General features: G+C 40.6%; 2 protein-coding genes across 2 annotated transcripts in view; both read right to left on the bottom strand.

Moving 5' to 3' along the window:
* The window catches only part of LOC306964895 (interferon-induced very large GTPase 1-like), a 470,425-nt gene that overhangs the window by 351,108 nt on the left and 98,466 nt on the right, over nt 1–20,851 (bottom strand). The window lies entirely within an intron of this gene.
* The window catches only part of LOC306964355 (NLR family CARD domain-containing protein 3-like), a gene marked incomplete at its 3' end in the record, with an annotated part of 52,983 nt that overhangs the window by 30,409 nt on the left and 1,723 nt on the right, over nt 1–20,851 (bottom strand). The window contains exons 2-4 of the mRNA XM_079558347.1: nt 18,305–18,389; nt 18,154–18,237; nt 15,524–15,607 (exon numbers count right to left, since the gene is read on the bottom strand). Coding sequence (XP_079414473.1) covers nt 15,524–15,607; nt 18,154–18,237; nt 18,305–18,339 — 203 coding nt within the window. The 5' untranslated portion in view covers nt 18,340–18,389. The remainder of the gene's footprint in view (nt 1–15,523; nt 15,608–18,153; nt 18,238–18,304; nt 18,390–20,851) is intronic.

A 20,851-nucleotide genomic window follows, 5' to 3' on the forward strand; every position in this document is an offset into this window, starting at 1 on the left:
GGGAAAACACTACATTGCATTTTCAAAGGTTTGAAGGTGTGTTTAGGCTTACTGACCAATGCATACTTTACCTGATTTTTTTCAGACTTGTAGAACCTCTAGAAAGGGTGGTCCCCAGAAGTGATGATTAAAAACTTAGTCCCCATGAACCATGGAAACCAGACTGTGTGTGTGTGTGTGTGTGTGTGTGTGTGTGTGTGTGTGTGTGTGTGTATGTGAATGTGTGTGTGTGTGTGTGTGTGTGTGTGTGTGTGTGTGTGTGTGTGTGTGTGTGATATGTGTGTGTGTGTGTGTGTGTGTAATATGTGTGTGTGTGTGTGTGTGTGTGTGTGTGTGTGTGTGTGTGTATGTGTGTGTGTGTGTGTGTGTGTGTGTGTGTGTATGTGTGTGTGTGTGTGTGTGTGTGTGTATGTGTGTGTGTGTGTGTGTGTGTGTGTGTGTGTGTGTGTGTGTGTGTATGTGTGTGTGTGTATATGTGTGTGTGTGTGTGTGTGTGTATGTGTGTGTGTGTATGTGTGTGTGTGTGTGTGTATGTGTGTGTGTGTGTGTGTGTGTGTGTGTGTGTGTGTGTGTGTGTGTGTGTGTGTGTGTGTGTGTGTATGTGTGTGTGTGTGTGTGTGTGTGTGTGTGTGTGTGTATGTGTGTGTGTGTGTGTGTATGTGTGTGTGTGTGTGTGTGTGTGTGTGTGTGTGTGTGTATGTGTGTGTGTATGTGTGTGTGTGTGTGTGTGTGTGTGTGTGTGTGTGTGTGTATGTGTGTGTGTATGTGTGTGTGTGTATGTGTGTGTGTGTGTGTGTGTGTGTGTGTGTGTGTGTGTGTGTGTGTGTGTGTGTGTGTGTGTGTGTATGTGTGTGTGTGTGTGTGTGTGTGTATGTGTGTGTGTGTGTGTGTGTGTGTGTGTGTATGTGTGTGTGTATGTGTGTGTGTGTGTGTGTGCGTGTGTGTGTGTGTGTGTGTGTGTGTGTGTGTGTGTGTGTGTTCTTGTAAAGCATCACATGTGGGGACGTCCACCTGTATACACACCAGCCATGTGGGGACCTAAAACCTTATGAGGACCTCATTCGAGGTCCCCAGAGGCACAATGCTTTTAAACGGCTAGAAATGGCCTCAAGATGGGCCCCATGTACTTTTCCTGAGAAGTCCCCAGAATGTTCAAAACCTGAATTAGTGTGAGTGTATGCGACCCTAGTGGACACACTGAGGTACTGCAGTCCCCATATGACACCATGTTCTGGTTCTGTGTATCACAGGTCCCCACAAAACAGCGCCCCCACAAGGTGGCTGTTGGTACTGCATCAGTCCTCATATGACACCATGTTCTGGTAGTGTGTATCATCAAGTCCCCACAAAACACCACCACCATGTGTTTGCTGTTGCACTGCACTTATTACAACTTCAACCTTTGTAACCTTTTACATTATAAATACATTAAAATATTAGTTGTTTTCTTAATGTAACATGCAATTAAAAAAAAAGCAAATAAGCAGGATATGAGAAATATTTAGGGCTTGACGGTAACTGGTTTTCTTAAGTTACTAGCTACCATTGCTAAAACTAAAATGGATATATTTTATTGGTAAATGGTAACTTATATTGCGCTTTTCCACCTACATAGGCAGTCAAAGCACAAAGGAACCATTCACTCTCTCATTCATACAACAGTGTACGCAGACACTTGAGGCATGGAGGGTGAAGTGTCTGGCCCAAGGACACAAGGTCAGTACGCAAATTTGAACCCCCGACCTTCTGATCATGAGACGACCCGCTCCACCAACTGTGCCACAGTCACCACCATAATCGTTTAATGATTATTATTTCAACTTAATTCAATATAAGCGTAATGTTAACATGATTTGTTAACACAGACAACCCAAAAGAAAATCCTAAAAAATAAAATAAATGTTCTCTACAGCCTTCAGCCCTATCTGCAGAGGGACTTTTATCTGCCCTGAGTCTATCTATAGCCTGTCCTAGGAGCGATCACTGTTATTGTTTGCCTCCACGATTTTTACCAGATGAAGGTAGAAAAGTGCCATAAATGTGATTTTATGTAGGCTTCACATGAACAGGATTTCACCAGTCTAGAGCTGTGGGCTGTGTGGAACATGCTGTAGGTGTCTCCAGAGCAGTAGCCAACCTAAGTGTTGGAAGTGAATATCCAACATCCAACGTGAAACCAACTTCAATGTGCACCACATCATTTGACTCCCATGAACTTTCATAGCGGCCTCTATCTTTTTATCTTCACTACAAGGGCGTTTATTAACAGCGCTGGCTGCTTTGAATCAAGTCTAAATCAGTCATTAAATCTATGTCATTAACCATTGCGTGAATATTTGTAAAGCACTTTGAGTTATTTTGTATGAATGGTTCTCATCAAATACAGTTGATTAACTGACAAATAGAATTATAAATTGGCTTGTCTGAGTGTTGGGGAGGGACTTGTGTCCTGCTTCTGCTCCTCCCTCTCACCTCTTTGTATGCAGGGGCTCCACCCTCCCCCATGGCTACTGGGTGTGGCTTCTCAGCTGTCCCCTAAGATTGGCTGCATCTGGCCTGGTGGCTCAGCTCAGTCCCAGCCTGGTCTCCAGCCACCTTTGCCATTTTTGTAGTAAAACTTTGTAATAAAATTGGTATTTAACCGCCCTTCCGGTTGCTTTCCTCATTGAGCCGGTCGGGACAATTTGTGAAAAAGGAGCTATATTAAAGCTGTTAATATTGTTGTTTTGTTTACAATAGTGACGTTTAAAGAATAATTAAGACTGAGAGGTCCATTAAAACAAACTAGAAAACAAACATTTAGGGATGCACCGATAGTATCAGGTATCCAAGACCCAGGAAACAAATGACAAATTAAGCCTTGGAAAAAATGATTAATAATAATGAAAATTATATTCAATAAAAAAAAAAGAATAAAATAGCATATGTAAGATTCTCATATAACTAAATCTACGTTTCTCAGGTAAATGGGTAACTACTAACTAGTCTGCTATGATATAGTCTATAAACCATCTATACACAAGAATGTTTGAGAAAATGCATGGTACTCGTTTTGGTATTCGGTGTTGGCAAGTAGGCTACTCAAGTCAAAGTACTCATAACAGTTTTAGAAAAAAGTAGTATCGGTGCATCCCTATCAACAATAACAACAGACTGGTGGTGATGCTCCATCATGACACAAACTGGGATTAACAGGTCCTCATAATGTTTATCTCTAAACTGTCTCATTATACAAAATGGTGGCTTGACTACATTGTGATACACAAACCAGGATTAACGGGTCCTCATAATGTTCATCTCTAAACTGTCTCATTATACAAAATGGTGGCTTGACTACGTCGTGATACACAAACCTGGGTTAACAGGTCCTCATAATGTTCATCTCTAAACTGTCTCATTATACAAAATGGTGGCTTGACTACGTCGTGATACACAAACCTGGGTTAACAGGTCCTCATAATGTTCATCTCTAAACTGTCTCATTATACAAAATGGTGGCTTGACTATGTCGTGATACACAAACCTGGGTTAACAGGTCCTCATAATGTTCATCTCTAAACTGTCTCATTATACAAAATGGTGGCTTGACTACATCGTGATACACAAACCAGGATAAACAGGTACTCATAATGTCCATCTCTAAACTGTCTCATTATACAAAATGGTGGCTTGACTACATCGTGATACACAAACCAGGATAAACAGGTACTCATAATGTCCATCTCTAAACTGTCTCATTATACAAAATGGTGGCTTGACTACGTCGTGATACACAAACCAGGATAAACAGGTACTCATAATGTTAATCTCTAAACTGTCTCATTATACAAAATGGTGGCTTGACTACATCGTGATACACAAACCTGGGTTAACAGGTACTCATAATGTCCATCTCTAAACTGTCTCATTATACAAAATGGTGGCTTGACTACATCGTGATACACAAACCAGGATAAACAGGTACTCATAATGTCCATCTCTAAACTGTCTCATTATACAAAATGGTGGCTTGACTACATCGTGATACACAAACCAGGATAAACAGGTACTCATAATGTCCATCTCTAAACTGTCTCATTATACAAAATGGTGGCTTGACTACGTCGTGATACACAAACCAGGATAAACAGGTACTCATAATGTTCATCTCTAAACTGTCTCATTATACAAAATGGTGGCTTGACTACGTCGTGATACACAAACCAGGATAAACAGGTACTCATAATGTTCATCTCTAAACTGTCTCATTATACAAAATGGTGGCTTGACTACATCGTGACACACAAACCTGGGTTAACAGGTACTCATAATGTCCATCTCTAAACTGTCTCATTATACAAAATGGTGGCTTGACTACATCGTGATACACAAACCTGGGTTAACAGGTACTCATAATGTCCATCTCTAAACTGTCTCATTATACAAAATGGTGGCTTGACTACGTCGTGATACACAAACCAGGATAAACAGGTACTCATAATGTCCATCTCTAAACTGTCTCATTATACAAAATGGTGGCTTGACTACGTCGTGATACACAAACCAGGATAAACAGGTACTCATAATGTTCATCTCTAAACTGTCTCATTATACAAAATGGTGGCTTGACTACAATGTGATACACAAACCTGGGTTAACAGGTACTCATAATGTTCATCTCTAAACTGTCTCATTATACAAAATGGTGGCTTGACTACATCGTGACACACAGGTATCAGCTATGTGCTAACTACCGACCATTGCACAATATTTTACAAGAAAGAAAACATTCAATACTACATTGAAAAACTTTTCAGTTTATAAAGTTTTAGACAAATCTTCAATTTAAATTTTTTTATTCTGTGTCCAAAAGTTGGAGCATAGCTGATTAGCAGACATCATGCTTTAAAACTCTTAATATTGAATTCTTCTTTTGAAATCAATGCTAAAAATAAATTGGATATTAAGGCTTTAAGTAGCCTGTGGACACAGGCACAATTTTCACTGTAGGCATATGTGAAAATGCCATTCCTCCTTCGTCTAATTTATTTAACCCTTTGTCTTTTGATATTCTTTAAAAAATTAGCATTGGTTTGTTTTGGTTTGCAAAATCCCTGGCCGCCATTTTGTATTGCGGGGGAGGAGCTAGTGGTGCCACTACCCGTGCTCTGCATCTCTCTGCATCTGCGTCCACGACAGATGTCACGTAGCCTACAGTCAACAAACTGGTAAGTCTATTTTGGAGAGTTAACTATGTTAGACATGACAAATTAGTTTGCAATGTTCATGTTCTAAGATATGTGCTCAAAAACGTTTCAAAAACAGTGCTAAGTACTGTGGCAATGTGCTAGCTTTTCTGTTCATTTCTACCACAATATAAAGAGACAGACTTATTTTTTGCTCAACTGTCTACTTGAAGGAAGGTATGTGAGGCTCTTTTTTTTTAGATTAGATTGTTGAAAAGTTTAGTGGATATTAGCTTGATTAGCTAGCTGCATGGTGGTTAGCTATCATGCTAGTTGTACATTAGCAAAACCAGACTCACGTGGCCTCACTTTTCTTTAACAAGGAATACATTATACAGTTAAAACGTTGGAGTAAAGTAATTAGACATTTATTTTGAGCTCCACAATACTGGTGGGCATTTTTTTTGCATTGGGTCGTCCATAACTTTTCTGTCTGACCCAGTCTTAGCTTTGAGAATAACCATAACATTGAACATGTTTAGCATAGTGGTAAGAAGCTGCTGTAGCACCATGTGCTGTGGGAAGTGGAGCTGAGACTGCCACAGAGGCATTAGACATAAATAACTCATCTAACAATGGGACAATAGACTATGTCTGAGATCTCAGGACGTTAAGCAAAGATTGTTCACAGCTACCATAGTTAACTCAACCTTATTTTTTCAGCAACAATGAATGAGTCGAAGGATAAAGAGGGACATGGGAAATCTGAGGTGAGATGTTTTTTCTTCTTCTTGTGAACCACTGTACTGTATAGAAAAGGCTTTATTTATTCATTCATTTTTTAATGCATGTATAAAAGGAATACCACTACATGGCCATAATGTTTTATCCAACGTTTTAACCTTAAGTCTCATGCTGTTCATAGGGCAGATACATGTAAACACAGCGAGTGATTTTTTGTTTTGTTTTGTAGTCACAAGTAAGATATTTTTGTTGTCTGCAGACATTGAGAAATCACCACGATGCCTGTGTGACCCGACAAGAAGAGTGGCTCACAAAGGAACCACACAAGAACTTTGAAATTACATCACTACCTCAAGTTGTAAGTCTGTGCATACAATATTGTTTAAGGCAAGACACTGCAGGGTAATGGGCTATATGCACAGTGACCCCACGTGATTTCCGCCTGGACAGTCAGCCAGACGCTGTCCTTCCTGTCCGAATTAGCAGGTCCCACAGAAATGAAGCAATAGCTTAAGATTTGGTAAAGGACAGCGAGTAAAAGTTCAGATGTGACTGGAGCAGGTTAGAAAATATTACATGAGACATAACGACTTCACTGGAGGAAACTCCGTGTTCATAACGTGGATGTTTTTGTCTTGAGGCTAACGCGGCTAACACAAAATAAAAAATAAAACTAGCGAGGCGTTTGGAACAAGCCTGCGCAAAAAAAGAATCGTCCTGTTAGTTTAAATTATATTTACTTGTTTACATGTTATATTATCATTTTTCAACACTAGCCTTTAGCTCTAAGATAAAAGCTCCGCCCTTACGAGCGCTGGCGTTTCCTTTGGGGCAGATTCACAGCGAACATGATGTTTGTAACACGTTTCTGTGACTCCATCAGTAACTCTGTCTTTAACCAGATCCTGAGCTTCTCTACATTTGTGTGGGAACCTGCTAATTGTGAATGTAAACGATCAGCGACAAGAAGTCCAGCGTCTGGCTGACTGTCCAGGAAGACGTCACGTGGGGAAACTGTGCATAAGCCTATAAGGAAAAAAATAACGCCCCATAGTTAACCGGATATTTTAATAAAGAGTTTTCTACAGCAATATAAACGAATATCTCTGTCCACATGACAGATTATGCGCAAAACAGATTACTCTATCCCACGAAAGTTATATATTTTCCCAACACTTTTTTTTTATATAGCAAATAAGTTGGACTTTACATTTTTTTTTATTTTGCTGAGGTTTAGCTCAGCCACTCAACTCATGGAGAAACTTTAGCAAGGTCAACCCGTCAAAAAAAGGTCTCTCTGTCTAATGAATAAGTTCTGAGAAAAAAGAAATAAAGAAATCTGCAGCCGCAGTGCATGTGACGTCGCGCAGCTCGGAGAAAGTAGTGGCTTCTGTCCAAATCGCCAACAGAATGAGTGGACTATACACTACTATATAATGCAGGCCTATATAGTGAATGAGGGGTTAGGGACTAGGGTGGACATTCGGACACAAGCCAGGTCTGGTCTCCTGTCCAGACCTGTTCACGTCCAGGTCTAGTTGCGTCCAGGTTGTGTCCTGTTAAATGACTGCATGCCCAAATCCATAATTGAGTCTTGTCTTTTTCAGTCAAACCCCAGAAAGGATGACATGTCCACATCTGAATGCAGCCAAGATGAGTATGTCCCAGATCACACAAAGAGCAGCACAGACAGTGAAGACGACGATTCATCTGCCCACCAGAAACAACCACATAGAAAGAATCTGGATCAAATAAATATAGATCCACAAGGTAAGATAAGTTTCACAATGCCATGTACTGTTACTTCCTGTTATCTATTAAGTGTCCTGGTAACCATTTCATTTTTGTTTTTAGAGGGTGTCATGGAAGACACAGAGGCATCAGATGATGAAACTGATCCAATCTCAGCCCCAGATTGGTCATCTTCAAAATCTCCAGGTATTTGAACAAGTAACACTTGACACATGTGGGGGAGAGGGAGAGGAGGCGAAGAACACAAAGGGAGGAGACCAAGGACAAGAAAACAAGACAATTATTTCCTGTATTTTGCTTAGATTAATCTCATTATGTCCACAGGAACCAGGAAGAGGGGAGAGCCTGCACTCCAAAACCTTCAACCAGGAAGTGAAGATCATATCCCTGGGTTTTCTTCGAAGTCTCCAGGTATTTTAAACAATCAATGAAGGAGAGAGTTTGGCTGTTTGATTCGGGAAGAAGAGATTCAGGACAGAAGAGAGAGTGTGACCGGGGAGAGAAGACGGGTGAGAGAAATACAGGACAGACATAGGGGAGAGAGGAGGAGACTGATGAGAGAAATACAGGACAGACGGAGGGGAGAGAGGAGGAGACTGAGGAGAGAGATACAGGACAGGTGGAGGGGAGAGAGGCAAACGGATGAGAGGGAGGAGGGGAGTGAGAGGAGTAGAAATGGGAGAGGAAGGGGGAGAGAAGACGAAGGAGAAACGGATACAAGACAGGGATGGAGGAGTAAAGAGAGGGAGACTGGAGCGAGCAACACAAGAGCAACAGAAGTGGAAGGATTGGTACTGGTCAGAAATGTCTGATAGTGTTGCAGAATGAAGTGATGATACATTTTATGGGAGAAACATCCAGGAACTTGTGCTTAGTCCCCGCTCAGCATTCCGTCTCTATTATTCTGTGGGTCTTCAAACGCGCGTTGACGTTGGCATTAGTTACTGTGTGAACCATGTATATATTGCTCTCACAATTCATACATTTAATTTAAAAGGGACAGAAATAAAGCTGAAGCTGTAATTACAAAAAAAAAAAAAAAAAAACATAAAAAAAAACAATTTCATGTTGGTGAGTGAAATCAATGATTTCTTTATGCCCATAGAACCAAGGAAAAGAGAATTTTTAGCTATATACTAGTTTAGTTTACTAATAACTTGTCTTGAACACTCAGGACAGACGGGAGGAAAGGGCAGACACGGACGCCAACAGAAGAAATGTCTACTTCCACTGGTAAAGCTCATTCCAACTACTTGCAATACAATTGGTTATTGTCTGTAAAGTCATAGTAAGTCATGTCTATGTCTTTGTTGTCGTCTTGTTATATTTTACTTTTTTTTTTTTTCTGCATGCCCTTATGGCCTTGTAGATTTAAAGTTTGTATAGCTTATTTTTACCTGAATTCTATGTTTGTTGCACGATTGTACTGAGAAACATTGCTAGTTTGTGAACCTGTTCTCAAACAATGGCAATAAAAAGTGTTCTGATTCTAGTTTTTGCATATCTTCCAGGATCTAAAGGAAAAAAGAGACCGTGGACAGTGCAGGAAGTGAATGCAGTAGAGGAAACCCTCATGGACAACATTCAGTCTGGAAAGGTCCCTGGTAAGGCGCAGTGCATCCAATGTATTGAAGAGTCTGCTGGGGCACTTCAAACAAGGACATGGGAGGGTGTCAAATTTTACGTCAAAAACCGGATTGAGGCTGGGAGACGACAAAGTTGTAAAAGAAAGTAATACGTAAGTAAGTAAGTGCTTATGACACATTAGGTACGATGACAGAAACCGTTTTTGTAAGAGTTGGCTAAAGAAAACGTTGTCCTGTTGTATATATTTTTTTAGGCTTTTATTGATCCTTAAAGGAACAGGCCACCGTGTTTCCATACTGAGATATGTTCTTATCTTAGCTTTGACGAGTTCTTTAGGACCTGTCTGATCTTCAGTCACGTAAACACAGCACAGACGGCGTTAGCATTTAGCCTCTCCCTCTCTCCTCTATAGCTCCAAAACAGGTCAAGATAGAAGCTACCAAGCTCTTCCACGTTTTCCCTATTTAAATATGGTTACGTGAAGTGTTCCACTACAAAGTATAATTACACACAATTAAACAATGAGGATTTTCTAAGCGGATAAAAGGGGAACTATATTGTAAGGCGTAATAATACCAGGAGTAATTTGGCATCCGCACAGTAAAGTGAAGATTACTGCGCGGATTTCGAACTACTCCTGGTATTATTACGCCTTACAATATAGTTCCCCTTTTATCCGCTTGGAAAATCCACATTGTTTAATTGTGTGTAATTATACTTTGTAGTGGAACACTTCACATAACCATATTTAAATAGGGAAAACGTGGAAGAGCTTGGTAGCTTCTATCTTGACCTGTTTTGGAGCTATAGAGGAGAGAGGGAGAGGCTAAATGCTAACGCCGTCTGTGCTGTGTTTACGTGACTGAAGATCAGACAGGTCCTAAAGAACTTGTCAAAGCTAAGGTAAGAAACATATCTCAGTATGTACAAACAGTTGCCTATTCCTTTAAAGGAACAGGCAACTGTTTTTTCAGTCTGAGATATGTTCTTGCCTGAGCCTGATTGTGATTTGATGTGTGAAACCATAGACATTAGCATTTAGCCTCTCCTCCTCTCCTCTATGTGGCCAAATGGGGGTGAAGTTAGAAGCGACCAAGCTCCTCCACGTTCCCCCTATATGGTTATGTGAGATTCAAGTATAGTTACACAAAATTAAACATGTCAATTTTCTAAGTGGATGAAAAGGGGAACTATATTGTAAGGCGTAATAACACTTAAGAAGCACTTTGGCGTCTTACTGCGCAGATGTCGAGGTGGAACTACTCATGTAACTGTATTTAAACATGGGAAACGTGGAAGAGCTTGGTGGCTTCTAACTTAACCCCATTTAGCCCCATAGAGGAGTGGAGATGAGGCTAAATGCTAACAACATCTTTGGTCTTTTTGACTGAGTGCACGCACAAAGACCAGACAGGTGCACATTAACTCGTCTAAGCTCAGGTAAGAACATATGTCAGTATGGAAAACCGGTGGCCTGTTCCTTTAAATACAGGAAGTAACAGCTAGAGGTAGAGTTTTCATACTGTTGTGCAATCGTAAAGTTATGCAAGAGTCTAAAGTAGAGACCTGTACAGGAATGGATTTTGTGGATTATGTTTTGGTCTGACCGCCCGTTCCCGCCTAAGGCTTTATGAATCCTGACCGATCCTACAAAATTAGTGTCGAGTCCTGCAAGTCTCGTGAGAATTCCCGCCCGTTACAGGTCTCTAGTCAAGAGTTCTATTAAACTTTCCCTCCAACTTACTCGTGTTGAAGAACATGATAACTGGCAAACCGTTGGGCGACAGACCCATGTTCACTTTTTTGTAAATAAATATTTCATTGTTAATGAACATTTGTTGGGCATTGATTTTTCTGTTTTAAACCTCCTCCTTTTTCCTGTTAACCTATCTACCAACATTCAAAAATAACAAAAAATACAAGAAATACCATTTTCCCCACTATTGCCATCTGGTGGTTGTTTCCGGTACTACATAATAGACAGGTCCCCAAAAGTCACCAATTACCGGACAAAAAATTAAAAAGAAAACTTAGGAGATTTTGGTTCAAAATTTGCATCTGGAGCCCAAGGCTCAAGAAAAAATTTTGAGAGTGGTTTTGGTGGCTCTATTCCCTTAAAAAAAATGGGGTCCCCATATGGAGCAGTTTGCCTTGAGGTCCCCATTTGTACTGATTTACAAGTATGTGTGTGTGTGTGTGTGTGTGTGTATGTGTGTGTGTGTGTGTGTGTGTGTGTGTGTATGTGTGTGTGTGTGTGTGTGTGTGTGTGTGTGTGTATGTGTGTGTGTGTGTGTGTATGTGTGTGTGTATGTGTGTGTGTGTGTGTGTGTGTGTGTGTGTGTGTGTGTGTGTGTGTGTGTGTGTGTATGTGTGTGTGTGTGTGTGTGTGTGTATGTGTGTGTGTGTAATATGTGTGTGTGTATGTGTGTGTATGTGTGTGTGTGTATGTGTGTGTGTGTGTGTGTGTGTGTGTGTGTGTGTGTGTGTGTGTGTGTGTGTGTGTGTGTATGTGTGTGTGTGTGTGTAATATGTGTGTGTGTGTGTGTGTAATATGTGTGTGTGTGTGTGTATGTGTGTGTGTGTAATATGTGTGTGTGTGTGTGTATGTGTGTGTGTGTAATATGTGTGTGTGTGTGTGTAATATGTGTGTGTGTGTGTGTGTGTATGTGTGTGTGTGTGTGTGTGTGTGTGTGTGTGTGTGTGTGTGTGTGTGTGTGTATGTGTGTGTGTGTGTGTGTAATATGTGTGTGTGTGTGTGTGTAATATGTGTGTGTGTGTGTGTGTGTGTGTGTGTGTGTGTGTGTGTGTGTGTGTGTGTGTGTGTGTGTGAAAAGGCTTCAGAACAGGCTTAATGCATCTACAGAAGAACAGCCACAGCATCGTAACAGTCCGGTTACATCAATAACGCGTCAGTTCCAAGTCTTCTGTTGAATATACTTTAATAAAACTGACTCTTGTGTATTGTTTGTGATCACAGACGATGCAAATACACGTCCGTGGGCAGTACATGAATTTCAATAAAGTGCGTCGGGTGAGGCGGCTAAAGCTAGCTTAATGATAGCTACGGCTCCACAAGCGTTAGCATTCAATAAATACGCGACTTTTTCTCCTGGAATCTCTCGTTTGAGCAGCTAAGAATGTGTAGCTCTACGTAGTGGAGCTATTTTGACCCGTTTTCCAATGTGTAAAACAAGTGACAGTGTTTTCAGCTGCTAAAAACTTCTTGCTCCTGTTAAATAACACGGTAACCGGAAGTGGTTTACTCACTTAGCGGAATGCGGAAGTGGTTAGCGCATAACCCCTATTGACCTTCAGTTATCAACACTGAACAATGATTACTTTGATGTACTTTGATCATACGCTCCAGGGTGCGTCGCATTTATGAACCTTGTTGGTTTAATGCATAAACTTTTAATGCATTTGTAAAGATTATTATCATTTACAGGCGTAACTGACCTCTTGCCTTATCTTTATTCATCTATGTGTTCAAATGTGGCGTGTCTTTGCCACAATAACTCTGCACAAAGCTGATATTTTACATGATTATATTTTATATTACTTTATGCAACATGTTTTCACTCATGAACTCCTACAATGGCTGTTGACGTGTTGTTAACAAAAGGGCAGTGGGACACGTACTGGAGACATGGTTCTCTTCCAAAATACATTTCTCTGTTTGGTTTTATTGGTTTTATTTACAGTGCATGTTAATGAACATACATGGGTCTCATGCATGGAAACACGCCACACTGGATTGTAGCATTGGGCTAATTTCCATCCGTCGTCCCCCATGTGCACTCTCAAACACACTCTCATTCATCCAGGCCTATTGTACATGTTTTTAGTGGTAGGGGAAACCGGAGTACCCGGAGGAAACCTACACAGACACGAGGAGAGCATTCAAACTCCACAGAAAGGCCCCGTCCATGTGGGAATCGAACATGTGACCTTCTTGCTGTGAAACGAGATCAAGAGTGGAGTGTCTCTTTAGTGACAGAGGGCCAGTCCCGGGACAGGTCTCTTCCGAGGATTAGGTCCAGTGGTTTAAGTGGACTTTGGGAGGTGGTGGAACTCTGATCTGGAAGACTCTTCCTGCTACATTAGGTCGACATGTGAAAGGCTGTGTATAGATTGCAAGGTGTTTTATATTACTTTTAATGACTTCATTTTTAAAGTAAGTTTTAAACCAGTTTACAGAATAACACTTCTATCTGCTTGCTCTTGTTGGAGTAATAGCACATCTTCCCCCAGGAAATGTTTAATTAATCAGATAAAATGTTATGCAATCTGGTTTGAAGGCGCCGACCTCGAGCCGAATTAGTCTCACTCTCATTCATGCTGTCCTAAAATACCTGAATTCACCTTATACTGCGTGTTTTAACTGATTTTTTTGCATCTGTATAATGCAAACCATATTCATTTTTTCATCCAATTTACAAAAAAAAAGTCTTTGGAAACTAGAACCGATGTTTTGAAATTGAGCTTAAAACAAAAATTCAGTATTAAAATGAACTTTAAAAAAAAAAAAATTGTAATTTTTTTCGCTGCTTCAAATTCAATAACGGACAAGCTTTTAGTCACATGACACGCAGGGCCACAGTTAGGTTACGCCTCCTGCTGGTTGCCAGGGTTACGGATTCATCATGACATGAGTCGGTGAGCAGCACAAGTTATGTGCTAGTAAGTTTATGTAGAGGTTTTTGTCATTGGGTTCGATTCCCACCTGGACAGGGCCTTTCTGTGTGGAGTTTGGTTTCCTCCGGGTACTCCGGTTTCCCCTACTACTAAAAACATGTACAATAGATTCCCCTCTGGGGCCAGGACTCCCCTGAAAAATAGATTCTTAATCTCAGTGGGACTATCCTGGTTAAATAAAGGTCAATAATACTCAAGTGCATGTACTTGAGTAACTTACAAGAGTTATCACGGCACACTGCAAAGTAAGCATGGAGAGCCGCTGACTACTACGGTTCCCTTCGCAGTAACTTAAAAATACAGCTGAGCTCGACTGCGGTGAAAGACAGGTATTGTTCACATTAAACAATAACGTCGTCGGTCTATTTTGATCGGGACATTTTATTTCAGCTTTGATTTCAATGATAAAAACATTTACATAAAACTTACAAGCACAAAACACGCACTGCTCACGACTCCGGCGCCATGATGACTCCGTAACCCTGACAACCAGCGAGGGGCGTAACCTAACAGTGGCGCTGTGTATCACATGACTAAAAGCTTATCATCTGGTTTGAAGCAGCAAATTTTTTTTACAGAAGTGAAAAAAATTAGTTAGTTTTGTTTTTTTCATTTCAAAACTTACTTTCTTCATTTCAAAGACTTTTTTGTAAATTGGATGAAACAATGAGGTTCACGTAATACAGATGCAAAAAAAATCAGTTACATAAATTCAGTGTAAAGAAACACGTTTATAATAAAAACACAAATGGACCTTCATAGAGTGAACAGCGAGTCCTTCAGTTATTGTATTTAGGACTATTTTCATCATCCTAATGCTTTCTGCTATTATAAAGTGCCATCACATGACCCACAACATTCTAAAGAGCCTCTAGCTTCATATTCAAGTGATTCAGTTATGAATCCTTTGGTGGTAACTCTGGCAACTGATTTTCTGAGCTTGTTTATGATTCATAGCTCTGTAATTCCTGAGTCCATCCACATGAAACAAAAGCGGTCACAGAGCTCAGCGTCTTCTCTGTGGCACAAATGAACTGAGCTCACATTATTTCCTCATAAAGGAATTCAAAATGAAGTCAATCTGTAAACATCTGGCTGTGATGTTGGTGTTGCCTGTTACTTGTCCCCTCGATCGGGGTTAGGGTTTGTTTTAGGAACGGCAAATGTCATCTAAGATCTTACACATAGTTTTAGAAACAAGAAGGTCTTGGCTTTCAAATGAGGATCACACTGGCATAGGCTGTAAGCTCTCCTGTCAGAACACTTTGAGATTTGCATAAATGCATCTCTAACCCTAAGCTGGCAGGTAACAGGTGAAAGATGAACATGGAGGATTGGAGCTGATTCTTACAGATAATGATCATTAGGCAAAAGTGTCTTTCACATAGAGTTATATCGGCCCTGCTCCGGCTGCACAAACACTTCTACATGTATTTTGTATGTTTGGTTTTGATACCAAGTCTCTTTTACGTTAAAAAAGAGACGTTAATGACCACAACGAGACTCTGCTTCACTGAAGTCTGTCCAGAATTCAGTATTTCACTCACAAACTCCTAATACAAGTGCAGTAAGTCACTTACTGAGGATGTGCAGTTTTAAAATCAATCCCTCGTTCAATGGAGGCATCACTCATCACTGACTCCGGGCCGGTCCCAGGAGCAGGTCTGTGGACACAGAAGCAACAGTGTCTTCAGGGCTGAGCTTTGTCCTGGAGAACAGTGGAGATCTGTGAAGCATGGAGGCTCCACCTTAGACGTGTCGCTCCTCGTGGAGTAAAGGGTCAGTGGGACGAGAGTAGAGCTGGGCACTGTCTTTTTTTTATATATACCAGTACTTCAACAATACCTGCTTTTCAATACCCATGTTATTTTAATTGAATTATAATAATATGGGTATTAAAGTATAGTTAAAACAATGAAGTTTGTGACGTTCTGGCCTGTCCTTCACCACCAACGCCTGTGGCGTCGTGAATACCTCACTATCTTTGCCTATTTTCTGTGAGGACACAGGAACTCTTTAGAGTAAGGTAACAAACGCAGCTGAGGACAATGAAACTAGTAACTTTTTGTTGCAATACAATTAAATATTTACAACTGACTTAATCAAGTATTACTTTCTCTTAAGTCCTTTATAATCACATGGAATATAGTTCAAAATAGTCCACACAGCCATTTACATAGTTTCCAATAAGCTAATACTGAATTATTGGTTTTTGTAAATAACCTAAATAATTTCTTGCTATTTGCTCTTGTGTTTTAGTCAGTGGTTGTGAATTAAGTTCTTATCTTGATCCAAAACATTCACAAACATAAGCCTCCAAAAGTGAGTCACAAAGGACTTTTAACAAGCAGCTCAGGCTCAGCTTCATCTGTGGAGCCGAGACGTGTGGATCCGGAGGAAAGTTTCTGTGATCAGTGCATGAGAGCGTGTAGCGCCGCAGCTAACACAATGCTAACGGAGGAAACAGCAATAGTCCTGAGCGCTGCAGCTAACACAATGCTAACAGAGGAAACAGCAATAGTCCTGAGCGCTGCAGCTAACACAATGCTAACAGAGGAAACAGCAATAGTCCTGAGCGCTGCAGCTAACACAATGCTAACAGAGGAAACAGCAATAGTCCTGAGCGCTGCAGCTAACACAATGCTAACGGAGGAAACAGCAATAGTCCTGAGCGCTGCAGCTAACACAATGCTAACAGAGGAAACAGCAATAGTCCTGAGCGCTGCAGCTAACGCAATGCTAACGGAGGAAACAGCAATAGTCCTGAGCGCTGCAGCTAACACAATGCTAACAGAGGAAACAGCAATAGTCCTGAGCGCTGCAGCTAACACAATGCTAACAGAGGAAACAGCAATAGTCCTGAGCGGTGGCTGCCTTATACACGCTGATATTTTCACAGCACATCCACGACCTGCCGCGCACCTTAAGTAGACGGAGAAGTAAACGAAAGCACGCGGTGAAGCGCTACATTCACTTCTATGGGCCTCGGCATCAGCTGTGTGGGCCAAAATTACGTTGTGTCATATCGCGCTAAAATTACAAATGTGATTTATGTTTCAGCCCTATCAGACGCTCACAACCATCAGGATGAATCTCAGACCATTCCTCTTTACAAAACTGCTGCAGTTCAGGCAGATTCAGGGGTGTACGTACTTATTCCTCCCTCTCCTGTGAATGTTTACATGTTATGGCCAATAAAACTATGATCAAATGTAAATGTTTGGGTGATATTAGTTTAAGCAGACACTGTTTCATCATTCCTGTGATTTTAATAAAGATCAGACCACATTTAGTGACACATTTAGACAGAAAAGAGAGAAATTCCACACGGTGCACTTACTTTTTCTCACCACTGTATCTGAATTCACCTTATACTGCATGTTTTAAGAACACAGAGTGAACAGCGAGTCCTTCAGTTATTGTATTTAGGAGTATTTTCATCATCCTAATGCTTTCTGCTAATATAAAGTGCCATCACATGACCCACAACATTCTAAAGAGCCTCTAGCTTCATATTCAAGTGATTCAGTTATGAATCCTTTGGTGGTAACTCTGGCAACTGATTTTCTGAGCTTGTTTATGATTCATAGCTCTGTAATTCCTGAGTCCATCCACATGAAACAAAAGCGGTCACAGAGCTCAGCGTCTTCTCTGTGGCACAAATGAACTGAGCTCACATTATTTCCTCATAAAGGAATTCAAAATGAAGTCAATCTGTAAACATCTGGCTGTGATGTTGGTGTTGCCTGTTACTTGTCCCCTCGATCGGGGTTAGGGTTTGTTTTAGGAACGGCAAATGTCAACTAAGATCTTACACATAGTTTTAGAAACAAGAAGGTCTTGGCTTTCAAATGAGGATCACACTGGCATAGGCTGTAAGCTCTCCTGTCAGAACACTTTGAGATTTGCATAAATGCATCTCTAACCCTAAGCTGGCAGGTAACAGGTGAAAGATGAATATGGAGGATTGGAGCTGATTCTTACACATAATGATCATTAGGCAAAAGTGTCTTTCACATAGAGTTATATCGGCCCTGCTCCGGCTGCACAAACACTTCTACATGTATTTTGTATGTTTGGTTTTGATACCAAGTCTCTTCTATGTTAAAAAAGAGACGTTAATGACAACGAGACTCTGCTTCACTGAAGTCTGTCCAGAATTCAGTATTTCACTCACAAACTCCTAATACAAGAGCAGTAAGTCACTTACTGAGGATGTGCAGTTTTAAAATCAATCCCTCGTTCAATGGAGGCATCACTCATCACTGACTCCGGGCCGGTCCCAGGAGCAGGTCTGTGGACACAGAAGCAACAGTGTCTTCAGGTCTGAGCTTTGTCCTGGAGAACAGTGGAGATCTCACCTCTGAGGAGCAGCTCTGTGGCCTCTCTCATCCATGATCCGCCTCGGACTCTGTCTGAAAGGACCTTGGAGCTGCGGGGCCAAAACTACAAATACAAAAGTATCTTTAAGAATGTACATCTTTCAATAAAATCCACTTCACATCTTCATTGTCTGGAGGTCACAAACGTACACAGGACTTAAAGGCTCTGCACCAGAAATCGTGTTTGTGTCACGGACATGAACGGACTGGTTTGAAGTTTTTTTGTCTGTTTTATGGTGCATGTTTTTAAAGTTGATTTCATACTAAGCAAGTTCGTTGGCACGACACGGGTGGGAGGATTTTATAGACTGGCAAGCAAAGAAGGACGGTGTGTCGAGGCCGGGAGTGTTTAACCCGTTAGCAACAGTAGCCTAGCTTAGCGATAGCCTTGTGTCTCCAGCCTGCAGGTTTACTGCAGCTTTGTGGTGCTGGAGACGCTGCAGAGTCAGGACTTGGTATCTCGGATTCTGAATATCCCTACAGTGATGTTAGTAGATTGCCTTCACAGCCTGTTTATGTACGTTTGTTGACCATACAAATGCATGTACGGACTATCTGTTCAAAGAACTAAACAAAGTAAGAATCTGCTTTCAATTCACCCAGAAAGAAGTTGATGATCTTAAAACATCCAGGATTCAAGCGTCAGCAGAACACAAATCGAATGAAGGGAATGTACATAAATTGGCTGAATCCATGTTTGTCATTGAAGCATTGGAGAGAAGCTGAATGTCATTATTGACAACATCCCGGAGAATGACAATGAAAAAAGGTCTGAATCTGAGGAGAAAGTGACATCGCTCCTCAGAGTGAAATTACATCTGGACCCAAACACCATGGGTATAGAGAAGGTGCACCGGCAAAGTGAATAAATCCTAATCCCTCAGGATCAAAGACAGAGACACTGAGCTGATCCTCAAACTTAAAGAAGCAAAACAACGGGCGATGATACGGATAAACTCATCATTCATACAAAGTAATAAACTGGAAAGATTTTCTCTGTTTTCGGTTTCATTTCCAAAGAGAGAAGTTTTAAGATTGTCCAATTAAACAGTTTACGGAACAAAGTACATGAGATTGACTTTCTGCATCTTAATGGTGTCTGTGCATTGTCTGAAACCCACCTCCATGACACAAAGCGACTGAAGCACTAAGTATTCAGCGTAACATCCCACACAGAGAGGACATCCAAATATGGAGGAGGTGTGGCTATTTATGCCCAACACAATATCTCAGTGAAATAAAGATCTGATTTGTGGAATAATGAGCTAGAAGTAATACGGCTTAAGTTAATGATTCAAAACCTCTCCTTATAGGTGCTGGTATGGACCTCCGAGCTCGAGCAGCAGTTACCTTGAGAACATTATGCTTGATAGAATATGTGATACAAATATGGAAATCGTACTCGTTGATCTAAACCTTGACTGGTTCAATGAAAACTTTCCTCTTTAAAGAAAACTATTACCAATGAATGCAACGTAATACAAAAGGCAGCAGAGCCCACTAGACTTAGATTACTGAGTACTGAGTACAATGGCAAAAGGCTATGGGGCGTGTTGAACAATATTATAGGAGGAAAAACTCACAGCCTACCGTCCTCGATTGTTACGGCATTTTCATTACCAAGCCGACAGATGATAACATGAATACATTTTATGGACATGAAGTGTAAAGTTGAGGAATACAGTCTTCAAACAAACAGATCAGAGCTCAGTGATCTGCCTCCAACAGTACATGAAAGATAAACCCTGTCAGTTCAACTTGCAGGAGCTGAAAATAGAGACGGTCACACAGAGCGACCTCTAAATATACTTGGTATGAAAACACTTGACGTAACTTTATTTAAATAGGGAACACGTGGAAGAGCTTGGTAGCTTCTATCGTGAGCTTTTTCGGAGCTATGTGACATGTGGGAGAGGCTGCGTATGTGTGAGCGCACGGACAAAGACCAGACGGGGATATATTAACACGGCTAAAGTGAGGTAAGAACATATCTCAGTATATAAAAACGGCCTATTCCTTTAAGTCATGCACTATCTGTCAGATAAAATGAAATATCTGCAATATTTAACAATATGTTTTCATGAAATTTTCACAGTATTTGTAGTTTGACAATATCTCACTTCACAGAAAATCTTGGATTTATAGATTTAAAAATAAACAAATTATGTCCGTTTTTTCATAGTGGAAACAAGATGGCTGCCATAACTGAACTGGCTGACAGTCAGTTCAATTGTTGTATCTTCAAAACGATACCAGATCTTCATCAGTTAATGCATCAATAAATTACATTAAATTTAATCTGTGAATGTTACTGAAATGGCTCATTTCCATCCATGTACTGTTGGGACATAAATTGAAATATCTTCAACATGAAATTAGATTTTCTCATGAAATTTGCACTGTATGTGTAGTTTGACATGACATCACGTCACAGGAAATGTTTGCTTTATAGGTTTAAAAATAAACTAATTATGTTGTTTTTTCATAGTGGAAACAAGATGGCCGCTGTAACAGAACTGGCTGATA

The sequence above is a fragment of the Gobius niger genome (genome assembly GCF_951799975.1).
Source record: "Gobius niger genome assembly, chromosome: 6".
NCBI lineage: Eukaryota > Metazoa > Chordata > Actinopteri > Gobiiformes > Gobiidae > Gobius > Gobius niger.